General features: G+C 37.8%; 1 protein-coding gene across 12 annotated transcripts in view; it reads left to right on the forward strand.

Moving 5' to 3' along the window:
- cadpsb (Ca2+-dependent activator protein for secretion b) overlaps positions 1 to 19,628 on the forward strand; it is a 63,903-nt gene continuing 44,275 nt past the window's right edge. For 6 of the 12 annotated variants that reach the window (XM_039796868.1, XM_039796882.1, XM_039796879.1 and 3 more), the window contains exons 1-3: positions 2 to 588; positions 15,335 to 15,448; positions 17,168 to 17,500. In XM_039796868.1, coding sequence (XP_039652802.1) covers positions 256 to 588; positions 15,335 to 15,448; positions 17,168 to 17,500 — 780 coding nt within the window. In that variant the 5' untranslated portion in view covers positions 2 to 255. Of the gene's footprint in view, positions 589 to 15,334; positions 15,449 to 17,167; positions 17,501 to 19,628 lie in introns of all 12 variants that reach the window. The other 6 variants (XM_039796869.1, XM_039796874.1, XM_039796871.1 and 3 more) reach the window with 2 other exon arrangements.

Below are 19,628 nucleotides of genomic sequence, written 5' to 3' on the forward strand. Positions count from 1 at the left end.
GAGTGCTCGGCGCAGGCGGAGAAAGCTCAGTGTGAAGCAGACTCAACCTCTTCCAGCACCACTCGTACTGCTGACATCCCTCAGCGAGCGAGTACAACCCGGGCCTATCCCTGTCTTAATTTCGGGCATATTTTTCCATTCAATCTAGGCACGGATAAGACAACGGCACATCCATCATCTGGGGGTTATAAAAAAAAAAAAATACAAATTTAGTAGGTTAGGATAGCTGTAGGGACGCATTACCTTTAGAGCAAGATGTTAGATCCGTCGTCCAGTGAGGAGGAATCTGATGGGATAGTGGAGGAGGAAAGCAAAGAGGCGATGGCACCTCAGGCCGGATCCCGCATCTCACCAAGCAGAACCATCGAGAGCTCGGGTGGACTAGCGCCCAGCAGCAGCCGCAGCAGTGCCCGTCCGACCAGCCCGAGCCCGTCAGCCGCCAGCGAGGAGAAAGAGGATGTGGAGAAGCTGCAGAGGGAGGAGGAAGACCGTAAAAAGAAGCTGCAGTTGTATGTTTTTGTGATGCGATGCATCGCGTACCCATTCAATGCAAAACAGCCCACAGATATGGCAAGGCGACAGCAGAAGGTAAGGGCCCTCGGTGTAAAGGCATAATTAATAACCACATGCTGACGAAACGCCTGCCTTCATATCTCAGATGTTTTCACTGATGACCTACATAAGGTAGAGCACAGAGGGGGTTTGGCCACTAGGCCTACCCTATAGCGTACGGTAACACACAGTCCCAGTACAACCACTGTTTGTTTTTTGACGCAAAATGTTGAAATCCATGGAGCATGACAGGAGCACATAAAAGCCCTCCGAGCTCCAGATAGTGAAAGGACACATGGTACTGCAGAGCTGCAGACTCAGTGCAGTCCATGTTCCTCCATACACAAGCTCATAAGTGAGATCAATCTCAGAGCCAATTAATTGAAAGGGCGTTCAAGAGATGGTGGATGACTATTTAAAACGTAATTTTCCTTTTTGGCCTACATCTCACCGAAGTCCTGCTTTCATTAAGATATGCAGCTGCATGTGTCTCTATGTCCTGCCTTTCTGGCAGATACCCATTTCCAACCCGTTTGCGCCATCACTTATTCCTCAATTTGGCCTCCCAAGGTGACTTTTAGGCACAGACCTCTTGAGGAGGGTTGTTTAATAGCCTGTCTCCTCTGCAGATGAACTTGGCTCCTCTCGATTGGTTACAGTTAATTAATTGCATTTGATTTTTTTTAACGCCCACATATTTAATTTTGTATACTATTTTCTACAGGAGGTCCAGTTTATGAGATTAATATGAGTCACTGTAAGGGACAAGGCCCACATCCTGGTTTCACATTACTGATGTGAGGCTACATTGATGTTGAAGCCAGTTTTGGGTCATGATGTCCTTACTGTGAAAGTCACCATGCATACAGTAGTCCCTAATGTACTAAAAGGAAGGTTGAATTGATTGTTAATCAGGACAATGCCCCCCATTTATTGTCCTTGATTTGTGCATTTGTCTGTCACACCAGAAATAGACCATCTGCTATTTGTACTCCAAGGCTGTAATGTCAACTTTAATTAATAAAGGTAAAAATGCATTATTAACACACATATTGTGTCTAGGGCTGCCTTTACATGTATATTGTGAAATAATTGATCATCACATGGCTCAATGAGATTGTAGTAGCAGTTTTTTGCAGCTCTCCTCACAAGTCAGAAGTTGCATTCACTGTGGACCTGCAGAAGATTCATTCAGCTCACTTAATCTACAGCTGATCACGTATCACTCATGCGAGGAAACATTGTAAACAGTATTATGGAAATTGTGCTTGTTGTTTTTGTTTAACCTGAAGATAATTCCTCTTATTCTGGACACAGTTTTAAGCCATATGGTCTGAATTATTTTCTGCTGACTCATGCACAAGTGCATGTGGGAGGCATAAACCACAGTGTGTTTTGTCCATTTGTTTGTTTGTAGTCCTGCTCAGCGTAGGTTACTGAGTCTAATGCATGCTTAGTAATGCACTTTCATATCTGGCCACAATCCTTTTGCTGTGAGTGAGTGAATTTCTGAACAAACAATCCAATGCCTGCTAACAGACCAGGAAATCAAAGTATGTCTTTCTGCCTTCAGTCTGCCTCTAGACTTTGATTTGGTCCGAATGTACTTTTGTTTAAAGCAATAACTGTACACCTTGTGCACAATTGAATAAAAATAAGTCTTGATAGTCATTTTTTAGCACATTTTATTGGTTTGACTTGAATGACACTAAAAGAAGATAATTAATTATACAGAGCACATTCTGTCTGTGAAGTGCATTTATAGCTTCATTGTAGAATAGTCATTTTACTGTCATTTAATTATATTTCTCTACTGTGTGGTTATAAATAACCTATTTTTACACTTTTATTGAAGAAAGACATTTTCAACATTGGTCCAATATTTTCTCTGTAGATTCCCCTCAGCCTTGAACATGGGCTCCTCAGGAATCGGCAAACAACAATTTATTAAGGAAATTCCTCACAGCGATGGCTATGCAATCTAATAAGTAGCCTATTACAATTTTTGGCTATTAAAGATTAGTCACAGAAATATGATGAAGCAATTTCGGTAATGAAAAGACTTAAAGGCCTCAGCAAAACATGTGGAGCAGCTCCATTATAATCCGTTATTAGAAGCTCTGGCACACAAACAGCAGTGATGGACTATCACAGAGAAACAGGCAAGGCTGCAGAGTATGCAAGCTATACTGCTGCTTCTTGAAATGTATTGCGATAACCTTGTGAAAGGGTAACACAATAGGGCAGTAAGTAACAGGCTTCCTTTTGGGGGCGAGGGGAATATTTTCTTCCTCTGTCTGAAAGATGTCTTCACAAGCATTAGTATAAAGGCTTCTGCAGTTCAATGTTGGTTGAGTGTTATGCATATTTTACTGTTGACGTGTGTTTGCATGCAAGGCTAATTGTCCTGTACACACTTACACTAATGCCCCTCTCCCTAAACATGTTGTCATTAAGGTTATTGACGGATATGTTGTATTGGTGTAATTCATGGAATTATGTCGAAATTGTGGATTGTCCTGGACGAAAGAATCCTCCTATATTTAATGGCAATAAACTGCCTTAACTGTGTGCACAGAGGATTTAAAAATAAAGAATCATTCAGAAGGCAAGGTCATGATGGCATTAAATTAATATGACAAAGCATTTGTTAAGTGTTGGTTGTTCGGTCTGTTGGTCAGATTATCACTTTTGTCCAAACTAAAATATCTCAAGAGCTATTTGATGGATTGCATATATATTTTCATTCATGGTCCCCAAAAGTACTGACTTTGGTGAACCCCTGACTTCATCTGGTGCAACCAACAGTTCAAAGTTTTTACTTATCCAGTGAAATATCTCAATGTCCAGTGAATGGATTGGCACAATATTTTAGTCAGATCACCACTTTGGTTCAGACTGAAATATCAAAATAATAATTATTGCCATTAACTTTCATTCATGGTTTCCAGATGATAAATTCAATGACTTTGGTGATCCTTAGAGGTTTCCTTTAGTGCCACCATGAGGTTGGCATTTGTTGTTTTGAGTGAAATGTCTTAGCAACGGTTGCAGCGATTGCCTTGAAATTTGGTAGACATTCATGTTCCCATCAGGATGAATTGTAATCACTTTTGTGATCTCTAAGTTTTCATCCAGTGCTATCATCAGGTCAAAAGTTTAGTTTATCCAGCAGTTTGGTTTATGACTAAACACTTGCTACCATTAGCCAGCTTTAGTTTTAGTTTGGTTTTAATTAACAAATATTAGCATAATAATATGCTAAACTAAAATGGCGAAGATTTAGTTTCGTATTGCCAGACCTAGCTCCACGTGCCGCGGAGGAAGGTCTGGTTAGTCCACACAACATTCCTGGATAGGAGAAAAATGTGCTCTGGTTTATTGGCATTTCTTTAAACCAATTACAATCGTCTTGGGCAGTGCTAAGTGCCGGACGCAGGAACATTGCCTCTGCAAAATAGCCTCAGGAAGGAACTTGTATGGTGGAACATGTGCACGTAGGAAGGTGAGGTCTGGAATTAAAATGTCTATCGAGTTTGTGATGAGAATTTTACTCAAAAAAAAGTAAATAAATAATAATTTGATTGTCGGTTCTAGCTCAGAGGATGTTTCCCAAATCGACCTTCGAGTTAAGAATGCCAACACTAAGAAAGCGGAAGTTGAGGGACGAAAATGAAACAATGAGCAAATTGAACGTTGATATAGAGTAGCGAATATTACACTGCATGTTAGCTTTGTCACTCCGAGCATGTTAGCATGCTGACATAAACATAAGCTTAAAGCACCTCTGTGTCCAGCCTCACAAAAACCTTTTGGGTTGTTTTGGTTGGTAATAAGCACAGTAATATGTACAGTTTCACATGCAAGGAATTTGCTTTGGTGTTTTGATGCATAGACAAAAACATGAATATAGAATACGAAAAGGTGACGATAAAAAATAAAAAAAAGCTCCAATATTCATGTTTAATGCAGTTTGAATCATAAATAGAACCTTTCATGCAGTCAAACAGAAGCAAACATTATCATTCAACAACTAAATCTGATAAATCAAATCCATATCCTTTTATCAAATCATGTATTTCAGAATTGAATAATCTCCTTGGTTCAGGATTTGTTCAATTAGAAAGTGTGAGGCCCAGAAGATAATCTCACCCAATGCACTCATCTGCCAGCAGGTCTCCTTATTAGAGTGCCTCTTAGCTCAGCATTTTAATACTATACAGTTTGCCGGTTGATACTCTGAGGTAGAGGAGCTGTGAATTGTGCGGCAGGCTCAATGATATGAATGTGAAGTAGACTGAAATGCAAATCAGTGATACTTGGATGAAGTTTGCTACATTGGTGTTTAGTGCTGAGCCTGGGAAAGGATTTTGGGTGTCCCCTTGTGAGTGGCAGTACATGGGGAGTTCAAGTATGATATTAAAATTATTTGCATTATTATGTAAGATCTTTAAATGGTGTTCTGCCTGAAAAAGGCATCCTTTTACAACAAAAAAGCTTAGCAGTCAGTGTCAAAGTCAAGCTTTGAGTTAATAATAAAGCATGTCAATCAGCATTTGAAAGCTGCTGCTGAAGAATGTTAGTCTCTCCTAATAAGTAGCAGCTATAAGTATAAAGGGTTTCAACAATGGTATGGATATAAAAGTGGATTCCAAAGGGGTGACAGCTGAAAAGCAGCAGGCAACCCCCACCTACAATCTATTCAGCCACGTGTAACAAATCACAGCTTCACAAATTAAACATCTCCTTTGTCTGCATATAACCAAGAGGGAAGGCTAAGATCTTATATGTTAGAATACTAACGTCTTTTCCCAAATGTTTGACTACTTTGAAGGAAGCAATCACAGTCACCGTCAAACTGACTCATATTTGCCTTGTGCATTTAAACAATCCACTTGTGTGACCTGATATTTGTGCATAGGGCAAACATTTACTGATACAAATAGCTGCAGAAATGCTAATGTTACACCAGTTATTGCACATGAATGTACAAGATTTGATGTTTCAAGGTAGCATCATTAGGGATCATTTCTCATAAGAGGCAAATATGTATGTGTTCTGGCTTGAAAGCACATACTGTAACGATGTTTCCTCCACCTGTTCTCTCTCCCTCAGAATACAGTATACTTGTTAATTATAGTAGAACCTCACAGAGCCTGTAATCTTGTCTGCTGTCCAAAGCTTAATTTGGTAGACTAATGTTAAGCATTTACAGTTCGCATTTGCTCAACCTTAATCCTGGTGGTACAACACAGAAAGACCCATGTTTTCTGAAGGACACAGCCCTTGGACATTAAGCAGAATTGTCTGGTTAAGGACTGTTAATACAAATGTCCTCATGCTGTATGATTGGGTGGAGAAAGAATTATTTGCAGGGATCCTGTCATTCTTTTTGCTGGTATATAATCCCTGCTCCCAATACTGCACATTAGTCAACTCAGAAAAAGTGGAAAATGAAAGCTAGTTTGTTGAAAATGTAACTTTAAAAAAACAAACAGAATATGTCTTGATAACCTACATTTCTTTAACGACGTTAATGTATGACCTACTCTTAAAGCAACAAGGACTTACGTTACATGTATCATGATTATAATATGATTCCGACTAACCTTTTCAAAATGGAAAGGTCTGCGTTATTTTCATTTTCAATTCATCTGCTGATCATTTTCTGGTCTATAAAATGTGAACAAAAAGTCCAAGGTGATGTCTTCAAATGGCATGTGTTGTCTGACCAACTGTCCAAATCCAAAAATATGTAAAAAGACCAGCTAGAATTCAGATTTAAGCACGCAGAACCAGTCTTTTTTTTTTCGTATTGCAGCTTGAAAATGACTTAAACAATCAATCAATTCTAGCAACTAAATATGCCTGTGCAGTCTTGACATATTTATTATAATGCCATTTGCATTACTCATTCACATCAAACCAAGCAGTTAAACCAAAGCAGATCTAAATTTAATCAGCTAGTGTCATAATAAACCTGTTCTCAAACTTTATAATAATCACATACTTTTTTTCAACACTGTAATTGTTCTTTGTCGTACACATTTTTTATCCTTATAATTACGAGAGTTATCTCGTAATTATGAGATTCTATGTCATAATTATGAGGTATGGGAGTTATAATCACTGTACATGAAAACTTCTGGGTCTTTTCTTTGATGAACACAATGTGCGGCTGTACATCATCACACTTTTAGAAATCTTTTTTTTTAATCTTACAAGTGAATGAAGGCATGCAGCTGTTGGTGGTCAAATGTGTTTGTGCCAATGTGTGCGGGTATGTTGAGTCATATGAAACATTGCTTCAAAGGAACATAACCAGGGTATAACAGGAATAAGACAAAGAGGAGAGAGACAGAGAGAGGGATTAGTAGTGGTCGTTTTCCACATTAAAGAAAGAAGACGGAGGTGATAGCTAGAGCAGGATCATTACTGCAGTCCTCTGTTGAACCTCTCATTCACTCCTTAATTGATGACTCTCAGTGAGAAATAATGAACACAATCAGCAGCCTGGAGCAGCCATGACGCTGTATGTCAGGTAGACACTCACTCTCTCAATTTCTTTTCTGTGTTATTATGGGTGTCACATGTTCCTGTGCCACCTCTCTAAAACAGAGTCAGTACACCACCTCAATCTGTTTCAGAGGCCTTAGTTTTTTTTTTTTCTCAAAAGCAATGCCTTGATCACTATCATTGATGTCATCATCCATACACCAATGCAGTACACAACATAAATAATCATAATAGATGCATTCATGTGGTGTCCGAATATATATATATATAAAAAAAGAGTCCCAGCTGGAAATATTCACACTGCATTAACATTTTAAGATAAGGCATGCCTTGGCAGAGGTCTGCACACTCCTAGTGCCCTTCGAGTTATTTCTAAAATAAGCTTGCTATGTTTTCAACTCACATGCCATTACATATAAAGGTTTAATTATACAGGTCTTGGTGAGTACTATTGCATATGAAAAAGTTGTATGAAGCCTTTTGTGGCTCCAAGGAGCTGCATGAGATCTGATGAATTGCCTCAAGTGATGCCACTTGAGTCAGTGTTGGTTGGTTCTGAATACTACAAGTTTGAAAATGAAAATAATTTGTGGGTGTGAAAATAGAAAGAAGTGCTCACCAGTCCTCTGTATCCTGCTCCTCTTCCCTGCTTTAGGCAAACACATATACTGTAAAAACGTTGGAGGTAGCACAGGGAAGTTATCCATTGGTTTGTGGACTACCATTTTCAAGCCTCGAGTTTGGCAATTTAGCCGTCACCATCTTAGTTTTTTAAAACAGGATGTGATGGTTTTGGATGAGAGGGTGGAGCTGGGGAGGATGATGTGGCTAAGACACTGTCATTTATAGTTGCAATGGCGCTGCGCTAAGCCAAAAGCTAAAGAGGGAAAGTTGCTGATTTTCAACTGTCTTAAGTGAGTCGTCGGCCGGAGTTTTGCCAGCTGGTAAATGCGGACCTCAGGGTACTGGCGCCATTCACCTGCATGTATGGCAGTAAACAGAAAATTTGTAAACTTTCCAAACTTTCCTCGCTGGTGACAAGTACACTGTTACTGTTACTTAGTACTGTTAGAAATAAAACATTTATCTCAGAAATGTAGTGAAGTAGAAGTATAAAGTACCAAATTGATGCAAATTGACCCACTGATTTGATCCTCTCTATAGGTTAAGGTCTTATTTTCTGCTCCGTAACTGTGAGCATAATGAGGTACCACCTGAGCTGTGCGGCTGCTGTCAGTGGGTTGGTGGTGTGATTTTGGATGACTGTTACAAAAAGGGGCTTATATAGCTGGTTATGAACACAGTGTTGTCCTTTATATCAGCAGTGCCACAGCTCCTGAATATCCCAACAGTGTGGAAACTGGTTATTCAGATCCCTGTTTGCCGTGTGTCAAGCTCCGTCTACAGAGTATACACCTGGCTGTTGACTAACCCAGCAGAGTGGTATTTACTCACACAACGCTGTGTGTACGCCTTCAGAACACATCTATGTGAGCATGATCTATGTGAGCATGTCTGGTTGGAGGTAATAGTTTGTGCATCTGTCTTTGTATAATTGGAGTTTTGTGATCACAGTCAGTACACGATGCTGGTGTTCTGTTTGTTGAGGCCAGTTGCTCGTAGATTTTGTGCAGCTGTCATGCAGTGCTTGCACCCAACTCTTGTTTGTGGTTTACTCAGATGTGGGCCGGTGGTGTCATCTGCAACATGACTGAAATATGCTTTGTCTGGCGAGAGGATTCAATGATAACATGTTTGCTGAAAACCAACAGCAGCATTGGTAGGCAGCTCTTTCCTGAGCAAACTGATTTATACTCAATGAGAACATTTAGTTTGAATGATATCCTTTCATTATCACTTTGCACATTTTATCAGAAGAAAGTAAAATTAACCTTCCTTCTTAGGTTAACATACTGTACATCTTCAGTATATCATAACAATGTTACTGTTTGGTCTCCACATTTTATATAAAATTGCGTGTTTAAGCCTACTTTTTACATTTCATTGTTGCCCCAGTCCTTATACTACCACACATCACTTTGGTCCATTTTTTATGAATCAAACTTGTATAATCTTTGTCTATTTTTTATGACTCAATTACTTTATTTACGACTGAAACTGCACATCTGCTGTATTTTGCAGCCTTTTGATTTTGGAAACCACTCACGTGACTTTTAGAAGAAGCTAAAATGTGAGTCAGCTTTATGGCAATGAACTACACTAGCTACAGTATATATACTGCATTCAATTAGCTAATTACTCCACTTCATCACATCACAGCAAGTACAGCTAATATGTTGTATACCTTGCAAGCCAGGTTGTTTAAAAACCTCAAAGACATAATATGATATATATGAATATAATCTTAATCATTATATATAATGATTCTATACTATTACAGGTGTTATGTAACCTTGTCTAATTCTGCTTTAGTCTCACTTTCTTTGTAAACACATTGAGGTATACAACAAAAGCAGAAATGCACTATACACACAGAGAGAAGAGCTTCTCTTCTGAAGCCACTTAATCGCCTGTAATTAGCAGCCTGGGGGGAGTTTACATTGTATAATTAAAAATACTTTAAACACTTTTTGATATTTTATAGGCTGACATCAGTATATTTTAGATCCAACAACCAAAATGTTGTAAATGTAGTACCCCATAAGCCTTCATTTTGGACTGATGAACTCAATATTTTAAAATCCTGTCTATGGCCCTGAATAGTCTTTATAATGTACATATGGCTTATGTAACTATTCCCCTATTACATTAAAAGTAGTGACTGACAGCTGTGAACATTTGAACATCCTTTAAAATAAGTAATTATTTCCCATTTCCTGATGTCTTAGTTATCATTTAGACAGTTCATTGTTTGTCTAATAAAAGCTACCCAGTATCTTGTATATGAAAGACAAACTGTAATACCAAAAGTAAAATAAAAAAAGATCCTTACAACCTACACTCCACTCCACAGTAAGTAGTAGTAGCAGTAAGTACAAATATCCTTTTTTGGTTCAGTGAAGAAAGCTTTTATTTTACTTTATTGTATTTAAGATATGTGCCAGTTGAGGGCGTTTGAAACCTGATTGAACCTGATTTACTGTAGAGGCTCAATAGGCTTTAAGATGCTTATTTTGATATTATGTTTATGTTTTACCATCCATTTATCTCCACTATGCAGTCTCTATTTAACGATATTAACATATATTAATGATATATGGGAATTTAACATTTTATATAAATATTCATTATATAAACTTTAGGGACTTAAACTACAAAAAAAAGTAATTTAGCGTAAAACCAGTTTTTAATTTAAACTTCTTGGGTCGTTAAATGTTTGACAGTGACTCAAATATTGCATCAGCCAAAACTATACTACATATTGAACTATAAACTCAAATCCATAGTCATTCTGAACAGTAATTAAGTTACTGTACATTAAGCCAATGCAATGTGTATATCCCCTCTATTGATATGTGAAAGGTGATTAATGTCACTGCCCACTTCACTGCAAGCCAATGAATCACAATGCAACAGTGCAATATTGATAAGAGCCACAGAGAGAGAGAGTCAATAAGAGCAAAGCAGGAAAAGTATGTATTGGGAATCTGGCCTTCTCTCTCATTCATCAACTTGGTTGCTAATCAGCACAATTCTTCAATCAGCAATGAAAAAAGAGTATGCAGGACAGGAAGTCATAAATTATTTATGCAGTTGAGCTATTCTTTGGTGGAAAAGTGGACACATTTTGCTTTACTGCTGTGTACTTCAGTGTCAGCTTTTCAAATAAACACACACAGAGTTAACAGCTTGCTGTGTTGTCACATAAAGTCAGATCGGCCAAGAGAAACTGTCAGCAGAAGCAAAAGTATTATTAGCTTTGACCTTTCATGGTCAATTCTTCAGGTACAACACAAATGTGTTCTGCCAGTTTTGGATGACTGCCAATACCCCATCTCCTAGAGTTTATTATAATGTCATTGTGATTATTCTACAGCTATCTGTGAAAAGGGAATATGAAGGTAATATGTCAGGTTAATAGAGGCCACTCAGATACCAAAGATATTTAGTTGAATACATCAAATCCTCGATTTTGAGGCTGTAAGCTTTTGCTTGAAAAATTTCTGAAGCGATTGATCATGAAAATAGTTGTATAACTTGTCTGTCAATTTAACTTATTGATTAATTGTTTCATCTCTAATTATAGCTCCTCATAAAATGCAATAAACTGACCAGTCATTTATTTCTTCATCATAGCATAGTCTCTAACAGTAAGGGTGTTGCTGTTAAGAGAGTTTGTATTCAAGAAAGCTACAGTGACCTCAGGTCTAGTGGAAGAAGTGATAGCTTTGCCATAAGAACATTTAGGCAGCTTTGATCAAGTCTGTCTTTGTACCTTTTCTCAAAAGCCCAGCAGCTCTTCACCAGAAACCCTATCAGCCCACACCTGAGTATGTTACACAATATTCACACAATGTTCTTGCCTTTGCTTTCCCTGCTGGTGAATTAATTGTAGCTCATCACTCTGCAGCATGTATGCACACTCATTTTCCATGTTTACCTTTTAATTAAAGGCTAATTTTTTTTATAGGAGTTTTTCATTTTCTGCATACATCATAATGTAAAAGTGAAAACTGTGTGCTGTATTTATCCTGACCCTCTCACTCAGAAATGGACAAGAAAGCAAGGACAAGCATATTGACTTCAGCCTCTGTCTCCTTAGGCCGGACTGATTTGCATACTGTTGTTAATATTAACATTTCTCTTCTCAGGATGTTCCTTGAATACTGTGGTCTATTAAAACATAGCATTGATTGTTTACTCTTTCTCTTTAATCTCACATCTACAGTAAGTAGTTAGATGAATAAACCCGAAACCTTATGAAGCACAAGTATTAATCTCTGATGTCGATGTTCTGTTAAGTGCATCTTTTATGTTTGAACATTAAGTGGTTTATCATCCAGAGATTCACTCTTCCGCAACTATTGTGAATTGGATAAAGTAGGTCTTTTGATGCAGCGGTCATTTCATTGTCAGTGTGTGTCTATACTTTGTGTTTGTAAGCATCTTTGTAAATCTTTCTTATTAGACCAAACTCAAGCCCTTTGGCTTTGGCAGTCATATGATACATAATCCTCATTTTCAGAACTTACTGCAGATGGTGTTGAGATTGCTTCAAAGGCACATAATATGTGGTACTTTTCAATCTCACTCCTACACCAAAGTCTGTCACTTACCATGTGTGGCTGAATGCATGCAGACAAACACTTTACCAGCAGTTTCTTGTGCTTGTTTGATATACACAACAACAACAACAAACGTAAGAGTTATACCCACCAATTAACATTAGCCCTTCATTCATGACATGGATACCGTAATCATACAGAGAGAAAATAGTTGCATACCTTTATCTTTTGCTCATTTCTCCTTTTCTTCTTTTCTTTTTTCCTAAATTGGACACCTGATGGCTTTGACCTTGTCCATCTTTGTGTTTATTTGGCACTCGATAATCAACAGATTTCCCATCCCCCCAACGCTGTCACTCTCGACCAGAAGTCAAGACTAAACCAATTCACCTTGGTGACCACATAATCGTTTTGCATTACCTATTTTTATTAGCCATTTCACACAATTCAGAAAAACAAAAATGTGCAGGAAATATAGGCCTGTATTTATAATATGAATGAAATGTGCGTTATTTGGAAGAAAGTTGAGGTGTGACTGACTTTACCCCACTTATTCCATTAGAGTATTGCTCTATACAGTGGATCCCCCATTCCCCCCCTTGTCCATTCCATTTGGGAGATAGATAGATTATAGAAAATAGCTGCCTGCATTACTGCTGCCAGTGCCCCTAAACGGTGGTCAATCTTACAATCCTTTTTACCATCGTGCATGAATAAAACCCCAAGGTACCTGAATTATGCCACTTGTATACTGCCTCTCCCTAACCTGAACTCCGCCCATGCCAAAAACCACTACTGACATGGAGTAAACATTACTCATGCGCAACACAACACCTGGCCTAAAATTTTAATAAAAGATAGATGGTTGAGTGATAAAAGAAAATATAATTAAAAATATTCAAAAGCAGAAGAGAATTTCCATACATTTAGTCAGTTGGTTACTATTGGCAAAGGTTTGACTGGCATAACCTGAACAAGACTACAAGTCTACAGCCATGCTAGCAGCTCTAAAAGCTGCTAAATGCTAACATGTTCACAGTCACAACACTAACTGCTGATGTTTAGCAAGTTTAAAGGTCCCGTGGCATGAAAATGTCACTTTATGATTGGATTTTTAACATTAATATGAGTTCCCCTAGCCTGCCTATGGTCCCCCAGTGGCTAGAAATGGTGATAGGTGTATCCTTTCACCAAAAGCTCCGCCTTTGAGAAAATGAAAAAGCTCAGATGGGCCGATCTGGAATCTTCCCTTTATGTCGTCATAAGGGGAAAGTTTACCTCCCCTTTCTCTGCTTTATCCGTCGCCCACAGCTGCCCAGAGAATTTGACTAAACCCATAAATAGAGCTCCAACCGTGGCCGAAAGCTGGTCAAGGCCATACCCCAACCCTCCACCTTGCCCCCCTCTCTCCTCCTCAATAGCATTTAAAGCTACAGGCACAGAAATGGCCTGTCCTAAGGAAAGCTCATTGTGGGACTGGCTCGTAGTGGCTGTAATTCTGCACCAAGGCTGAATTTCGGGAAAGAGACTATTAGGGGACCACTAAGGCCTATATAAAAGCATCCAAAAAGCAGCATGTCATAGGACCTTTAAAATCATGTTCACCATCTTAGTTTAGCAAGTGTTAGCATGCTATCATTTGCTAATTAGCATTAAACACAAAGTAAAGCTGAGGCTGATGTTAATGTCCTTAGTTTTGTATGTCTTTGGTTATGAACAAAAGTATTAGAGAAATATCAAAACTTAACCTTAGGTCGGCACTATAGATAATAAAGGGAGGGGATCACCAAAGTTATTACAATTCATCCTGAGGGGGACATGGATGTCTGTACAAAATGTAATAGCAATCTGTACAATAGTTGTGGAGATATTTCTCTCAAAACCTCAAATGTGGACCTCATGTTGGCAATAGAGGAAATATCAGAGGAATACCAAATCCAGTAGGATTCATCCTCTGGAGACCATGAGTGTTGTGCCAATCCATTTATGAGATGATTAGATATTTCACTGGATACGTGGAATCTTTGAGCTGCTCTTTAAAAAAATTTATGTTAATCCAATCAATCAATTGCCATCCCTGGAGCCACAGATAGCATGGGTAGAAAGAAATGTGATGTTGTACCTCTTGACTCTAGGCTTTTCTATTTCATTGTGGCTGTTATAAATAATTTCTTCCTCATACACTCGAAGCATTACGTTAGGGACGTTTATTTTTTGACATCTGAATCTGACAAGCCTCCTCACCTCTCCTGTTTGTGATATTCATGGCCAGGATATCAAAGTGCAGCTGAGGCCTGGAGGTTTCCCAGTTGGGTGGTATTAGGGTGGCATCTCTTCCATTTGCATTATGTTGTCCTTTTGGCTTCATTGGACCGTGACCTACAATGTCCACTGGAACAGTTTGCAGCTGAGTGTGATGCATTCATGTTGGTGGATTGCTGAGTTCAGGTTAGGAAGAGGCAGTATACAAGGGGCATAATTCAGGTACCTTGGGGTTTTATTCATGCACGATGGTAAAAAGGATCGTAAGATTGACCACCATTTAGGGGCACTGGCAGCAGTAATGCAGGCATCGTATCAGACTACTAAGTAGTAAAGACAGAGCTGAGCTATAAAGCAAAGCTCTCAATTTGTGGATACCATCAGCTCAGATGAGGTTCCTGGTTTCAGTCCACGTGAAGCTCAGAGATTTGGGATGACTTGTTATTTAACTTCTGCTCCTTTGCATTGACAGGAGCCAGTTGATGTGGTTTCGACACTTACATGTAGCAGGAATGCCTCCTGGCCTCCTACCTTTAGAGGTGCTCAGAGCATGATTGTCAAGGGGATGCAAAGGTAGACTTAGGAAACACTACAAGGATTACATGTCCCAACTGGCCCGGGAGTGCTTTGTGTTCCCACAGGAGGGGCTTTAGGAAGCTCCTGGGGAAAGGATGTTTGGGCTGCTCTGCTCGTCTAGAATAAGTTATTCAAAAGTGGTTGGATATTATTGTTGTTTAAACCAATGTCTGCTTGTTTTGACACATTCCCTAACCTGGTTTTAATGCTTATGTGTCCTCTGTTTGCCCTTGCTTCCACAGATAACCAAGCAGCAACTTCAGCAGACTAAGGATCGTTTCCAGGCCTTCCTCAATGGAGACACACAGATTGTGGCTGATGAGGCATTCATCAATGCTGTGCAGAGCTACAATGAGGTAACAACACAGCATAACCATATAGCAGCACTATCACAGTCAGACCCAGTTAGGTATCCAAGCACGCACAGGGACTTGATGCTTTCAAATGAATCACTAGATGTGAAATATATCGTTCATATGCGTGTACATATTTCAGTAATCTTCAAATGCAGCTGAATATTTATTATCTGTAAATTTTAGACATTTGTGATGTACAGTATTTGTTTTTGTATGTGCACTCTGGATCACTTTTGCAGCGCATTTAAAACGAGAAATGATCATCTTTCAGTCCAAAACGTAAAAAAAAAAAAGCACTTCACAGCCCTCTTGCTATTCCATATCAAAATGCTCGTATTCAGACGGCTGAGTTGTAAAATGGTGGCTAAAGCTTTTCACTGCACAGATTATGAGTCAGAGAGCATGTGGCTGACACAGCCATCTTTCCAAACCTCACTATTCAATCTGCAGATGAAAAAGTCATTATTACCATGCATACAGTACAAAAGGCATTGCAGCTAGTGGGATACGTTAGCCTCAAGGCCAAATCCATGATGGAAAAAGAAGCTCAGTCAGTATTAAAAACCGAAGTATAACGTTGGAACCATTAGGAAACACATATAGGCTGCCATGGAAGTTTATTACAGGATTAACCACAAATTTGGATATTTTTGATATATTTACTGTTAATGTGAAAAATACATTTAATAATACATTTAAAAATGAACCTGAAAATGAGTCTACGCTTCTTTTGAATGCACTTTGTCATGTTTTTTAACCTGTTTGTGGCTGTCAAGACAATTATGTCTTGATGTATTGTTGTAACAATATTTATTACTGTAACACTACAACATCCTGGAAAATGTTCTGAGTTATAAACTAACAGGAAACCCTTATAATGATTATGGCTCCCTCCCTGTTTTACTATGGTAAGAGACTGATGATTGTGGAATGATTGAAACCTTTTTTTACTTTTGCACTATGTAAACATAATGTGAAAGTACAGTAAAAAAAAGAAAAAAAAATTATTTAGCACCTTGTCTGCAGCGTGTAGATAGTTTCTTCACTTTGTCTAAAAAAAAAAAGTAGTACATTTATTTAAAAATTGCAAATATACTCATCTGCTTAAAGTGGAATCTTTATTGAAAGCGCGAGGGTCACCATTATTAGCAAAATTTTGCATGGTCACAGCTAACATCCTATAATTTCAGCCTAAAAAAACATTTGTTATCCACTGTTACATACACCAAATGACAAGGGTAATGTTTCAGTAATGGCTGCTTTTAGCCATACTGGATGCTAAGAACAAAATGTGACTGTCAGAGTGAAAAAGCAGTCAGCTCTGATGGTTACTTCGCTTGATGCTGTGACAATATAGCCCCGCCTGTCTCTGTCCCTGTTAGGCTGTGATTAGCAGGAGACAGCATGCAGCTTTAGCCGCGTTGAGTCACAGCTTTACATACATGCCTCTGATTTTTCAATTCAAAATGAACAAGAACGGTTTTCTTTTGCTCATGAAGACAGACATTTGGTGTTTGAGACAGAATGTGACAGAAAAGTTCTTCACAACTCTTATGCGATGTACTCTACATGGCATTAGAGAAGTGAAAATGTGTAGTCTGTTTAGAAGTCTTGAGCTATCAAACTTATACTAATCATTTGAAATAAAAGGGCTTCTTTTTTAAGGATCTCTATCTCTTACATAACTGCAATTAGTGACATTGGTCTCTCACAATGTAGGTGTTCCTAAAGAGTGACCGTGTGGCTAAGATGGTCCAGAGCGGCGGCTTCTCAGCCAATGATTTCAGGGAAGTGTTCAAGAGGCACATCGAGAAGCGTGTACGCAGCCTTCCAGAGATTGACGGTCTGAGCAAGGAGACGGTGCTCAGCTCCTGGATGGCCAAGTTTGACACCATCTACCGCGGCGACGAGGATCCACGCAAAGCGCAGCAACGCATGACTGCCAGCGCAGCCTCTGAGCTGATCCTCAGCAAGGACCAGCTGTACGAGATGTTCCAGAATATCCTCGGCATCAAAAAGTTTGAGCACCAGCTGCTTTATCAAGCCTGTCAGGTAAGATCTTAAGCACACATGTGATATGTCTCAGAAGGTTTTCACACTTGGCTCAAATATTTGAGTGGCACAGAATTGTTTCAGTTTCTTTTAAATGTGTGGGTTATTATAATTATGTTCACACATAAGATTGGTCAAACAGATCAATTACAGTATACATCATGAATGCCTAATGTTCTAAATATTGTGAATATTAAATGCTTTCCTATGATTATTTTGATAACATTGATTTTTTTCACTCTAAACTTCTGAAAACCACAAAATCGTCTTTGTGATCAAAATAGTGACAGTAATGATCTACTTCTCTTTACAGGTAGTAAAGTGGCTGAAGCAATTAATCAATGAATCACTAAGTTGTTCAACAGATAATTAATCTGCAACAATTTTGAAAATCAATTATTCATTTATGTTGTTTGAAAAAAAATTGTTTGGCCAAAAATGTGAAAAAAATATTTGTTGGTTCCAACTTCTTTTCTAATGTGAGTATTGAACTGTTGGTTAGACAAAAAACAAAACATTTTAGGGTGTCACTGTGGGCTTCTAGAACTTGTGATGGGCAACCCTGGTGTCAGGCTAAAGTTACCCCAGACCAACTTTTGAGTTGGATGTGAAATCTCTTTTCCAACCACTTTCAGATTTGACAAAAATTTACCAAATGTACCAGATTCTTGTGAAAAATTGGCAATGGTCTAAAAAGAAATCCTCGGCCCAAGTGTGACAACACAATATTCTGGTCTGACTAAAAACAATAATGTGACATTAGGATAATGGACATTATTAAATAATCCATGAAATGTGATGTTTAATCAGACAAGTGCTCGAAAATAATCACCCTTTTATCATTTAGTTTATTGAGTAGATTAATGATAGTGATGACTATTTAATTACTCTAGGTGTATGTTTATTTATAAGTATTTGCCATCTAGACAGCATGTCATTATTGTGGCATCAAATGGACATATTTCAAAATTAAATATGTTTCCTCAAGATATATCTCCTGATACCAGGCCAGCAATACTTTAGTGTAGGGGAGCTAGGTTGAGATTGCAGGTGGATAATAGTGGACACTGGGGGCGCATGTCAGACATAATTCTTCTTTACTGCTTTACTACTCTCAATGGGATTTCTGATAGCAGCACTAATGTATTCTTTCTTCAGGAGCTTGATTAAAAGTCTCATCACGTCAGGATTTAGAGGAGGGTTTCTATACATTTACATCTGCTCATCATTTAATGCATTAAAAAAACGTACCTCTTCATTTCATTTAGATCTAATGGACTTACCTCTTGGAAGCCAGTGAGTTTTAAAATGCTGAATTTCTTTGAACCAGGTGTCATCCCAGTTTTAACAGTTGCTGATGCACAGTATAAATCTGTGCAGATGGCATGAGTTTTTTTTAAAAAAAAAAAATTTTTTAAAATTTTTAAAAAAAATTTTTTGGAAAAAAAAAAAAAAGGGTTTTTTTTTCAAAAATTTTTTTTTTTTTTTTTTTTTTTTTATTGAAAAAAAAAAAAAAAAAAAAAAAAAAAAAAAAACAACTCCTTTTTTTCCTAAAACTTTTTAAAAGATGATCTTTTTTTTTTTTTTTTTGTTTGGGGGAAAAAGTTTTTTATTTAAAAAATAAAAAAAAAAAAAAAAAAAAAAAAAAACAAAAAAAAAACAAAAAAAAAAAAAAAAAAAAAAAAAAAAAAAAAAAAAAAAAAAAAAAAAAAAAAAAAAAAAAAAAAAAAACGAAAAAAAAAACGTAAAAAAAAAAAAAATATTTTTATTTTTTTAATAAAAAAAAAAAAAAAAAAAAAAAAAAAAAAAAAAAAAAAAAGTTTTTTTTTGTTGAGGGGGAGGGGAGGGTTAATTTTCAATTGATCACTTATATACATGTAAACAGATCCTCCAGCTGCTTTTCCTGCTTTTCTTGGAGTCCTCTCACTCTCTCTCTCTCTCTCTCTCTCTCTCTCTCTCTCTCTCTCTCTCTCTCTCTCTCTCTCTCTCTCTCTCTCTCTCTCTCTCATTTTATTTGCTGCTATAATGAAAACATCAGACTGTACTGATGTTGACTTTGAGCATCTCGTCAATAAGAAACCAGCAGCCATTTTTTGCCCTCTACTAAATGATAAAGTCCTCACTAAAA

This window comes from Perca fluviatilis, chromosome 4 (genome assembly GCF_010015445.1).
Source record: "Perca fluviatilis chromosome 4, GENO_Pfluv_1.0, whole genome shotgun sequence".
NCBI lineage: Eukaryota > Metazoa > Chordata > Actinopteri > Perciformes > Percidae > Perca > Perca fluviatilis.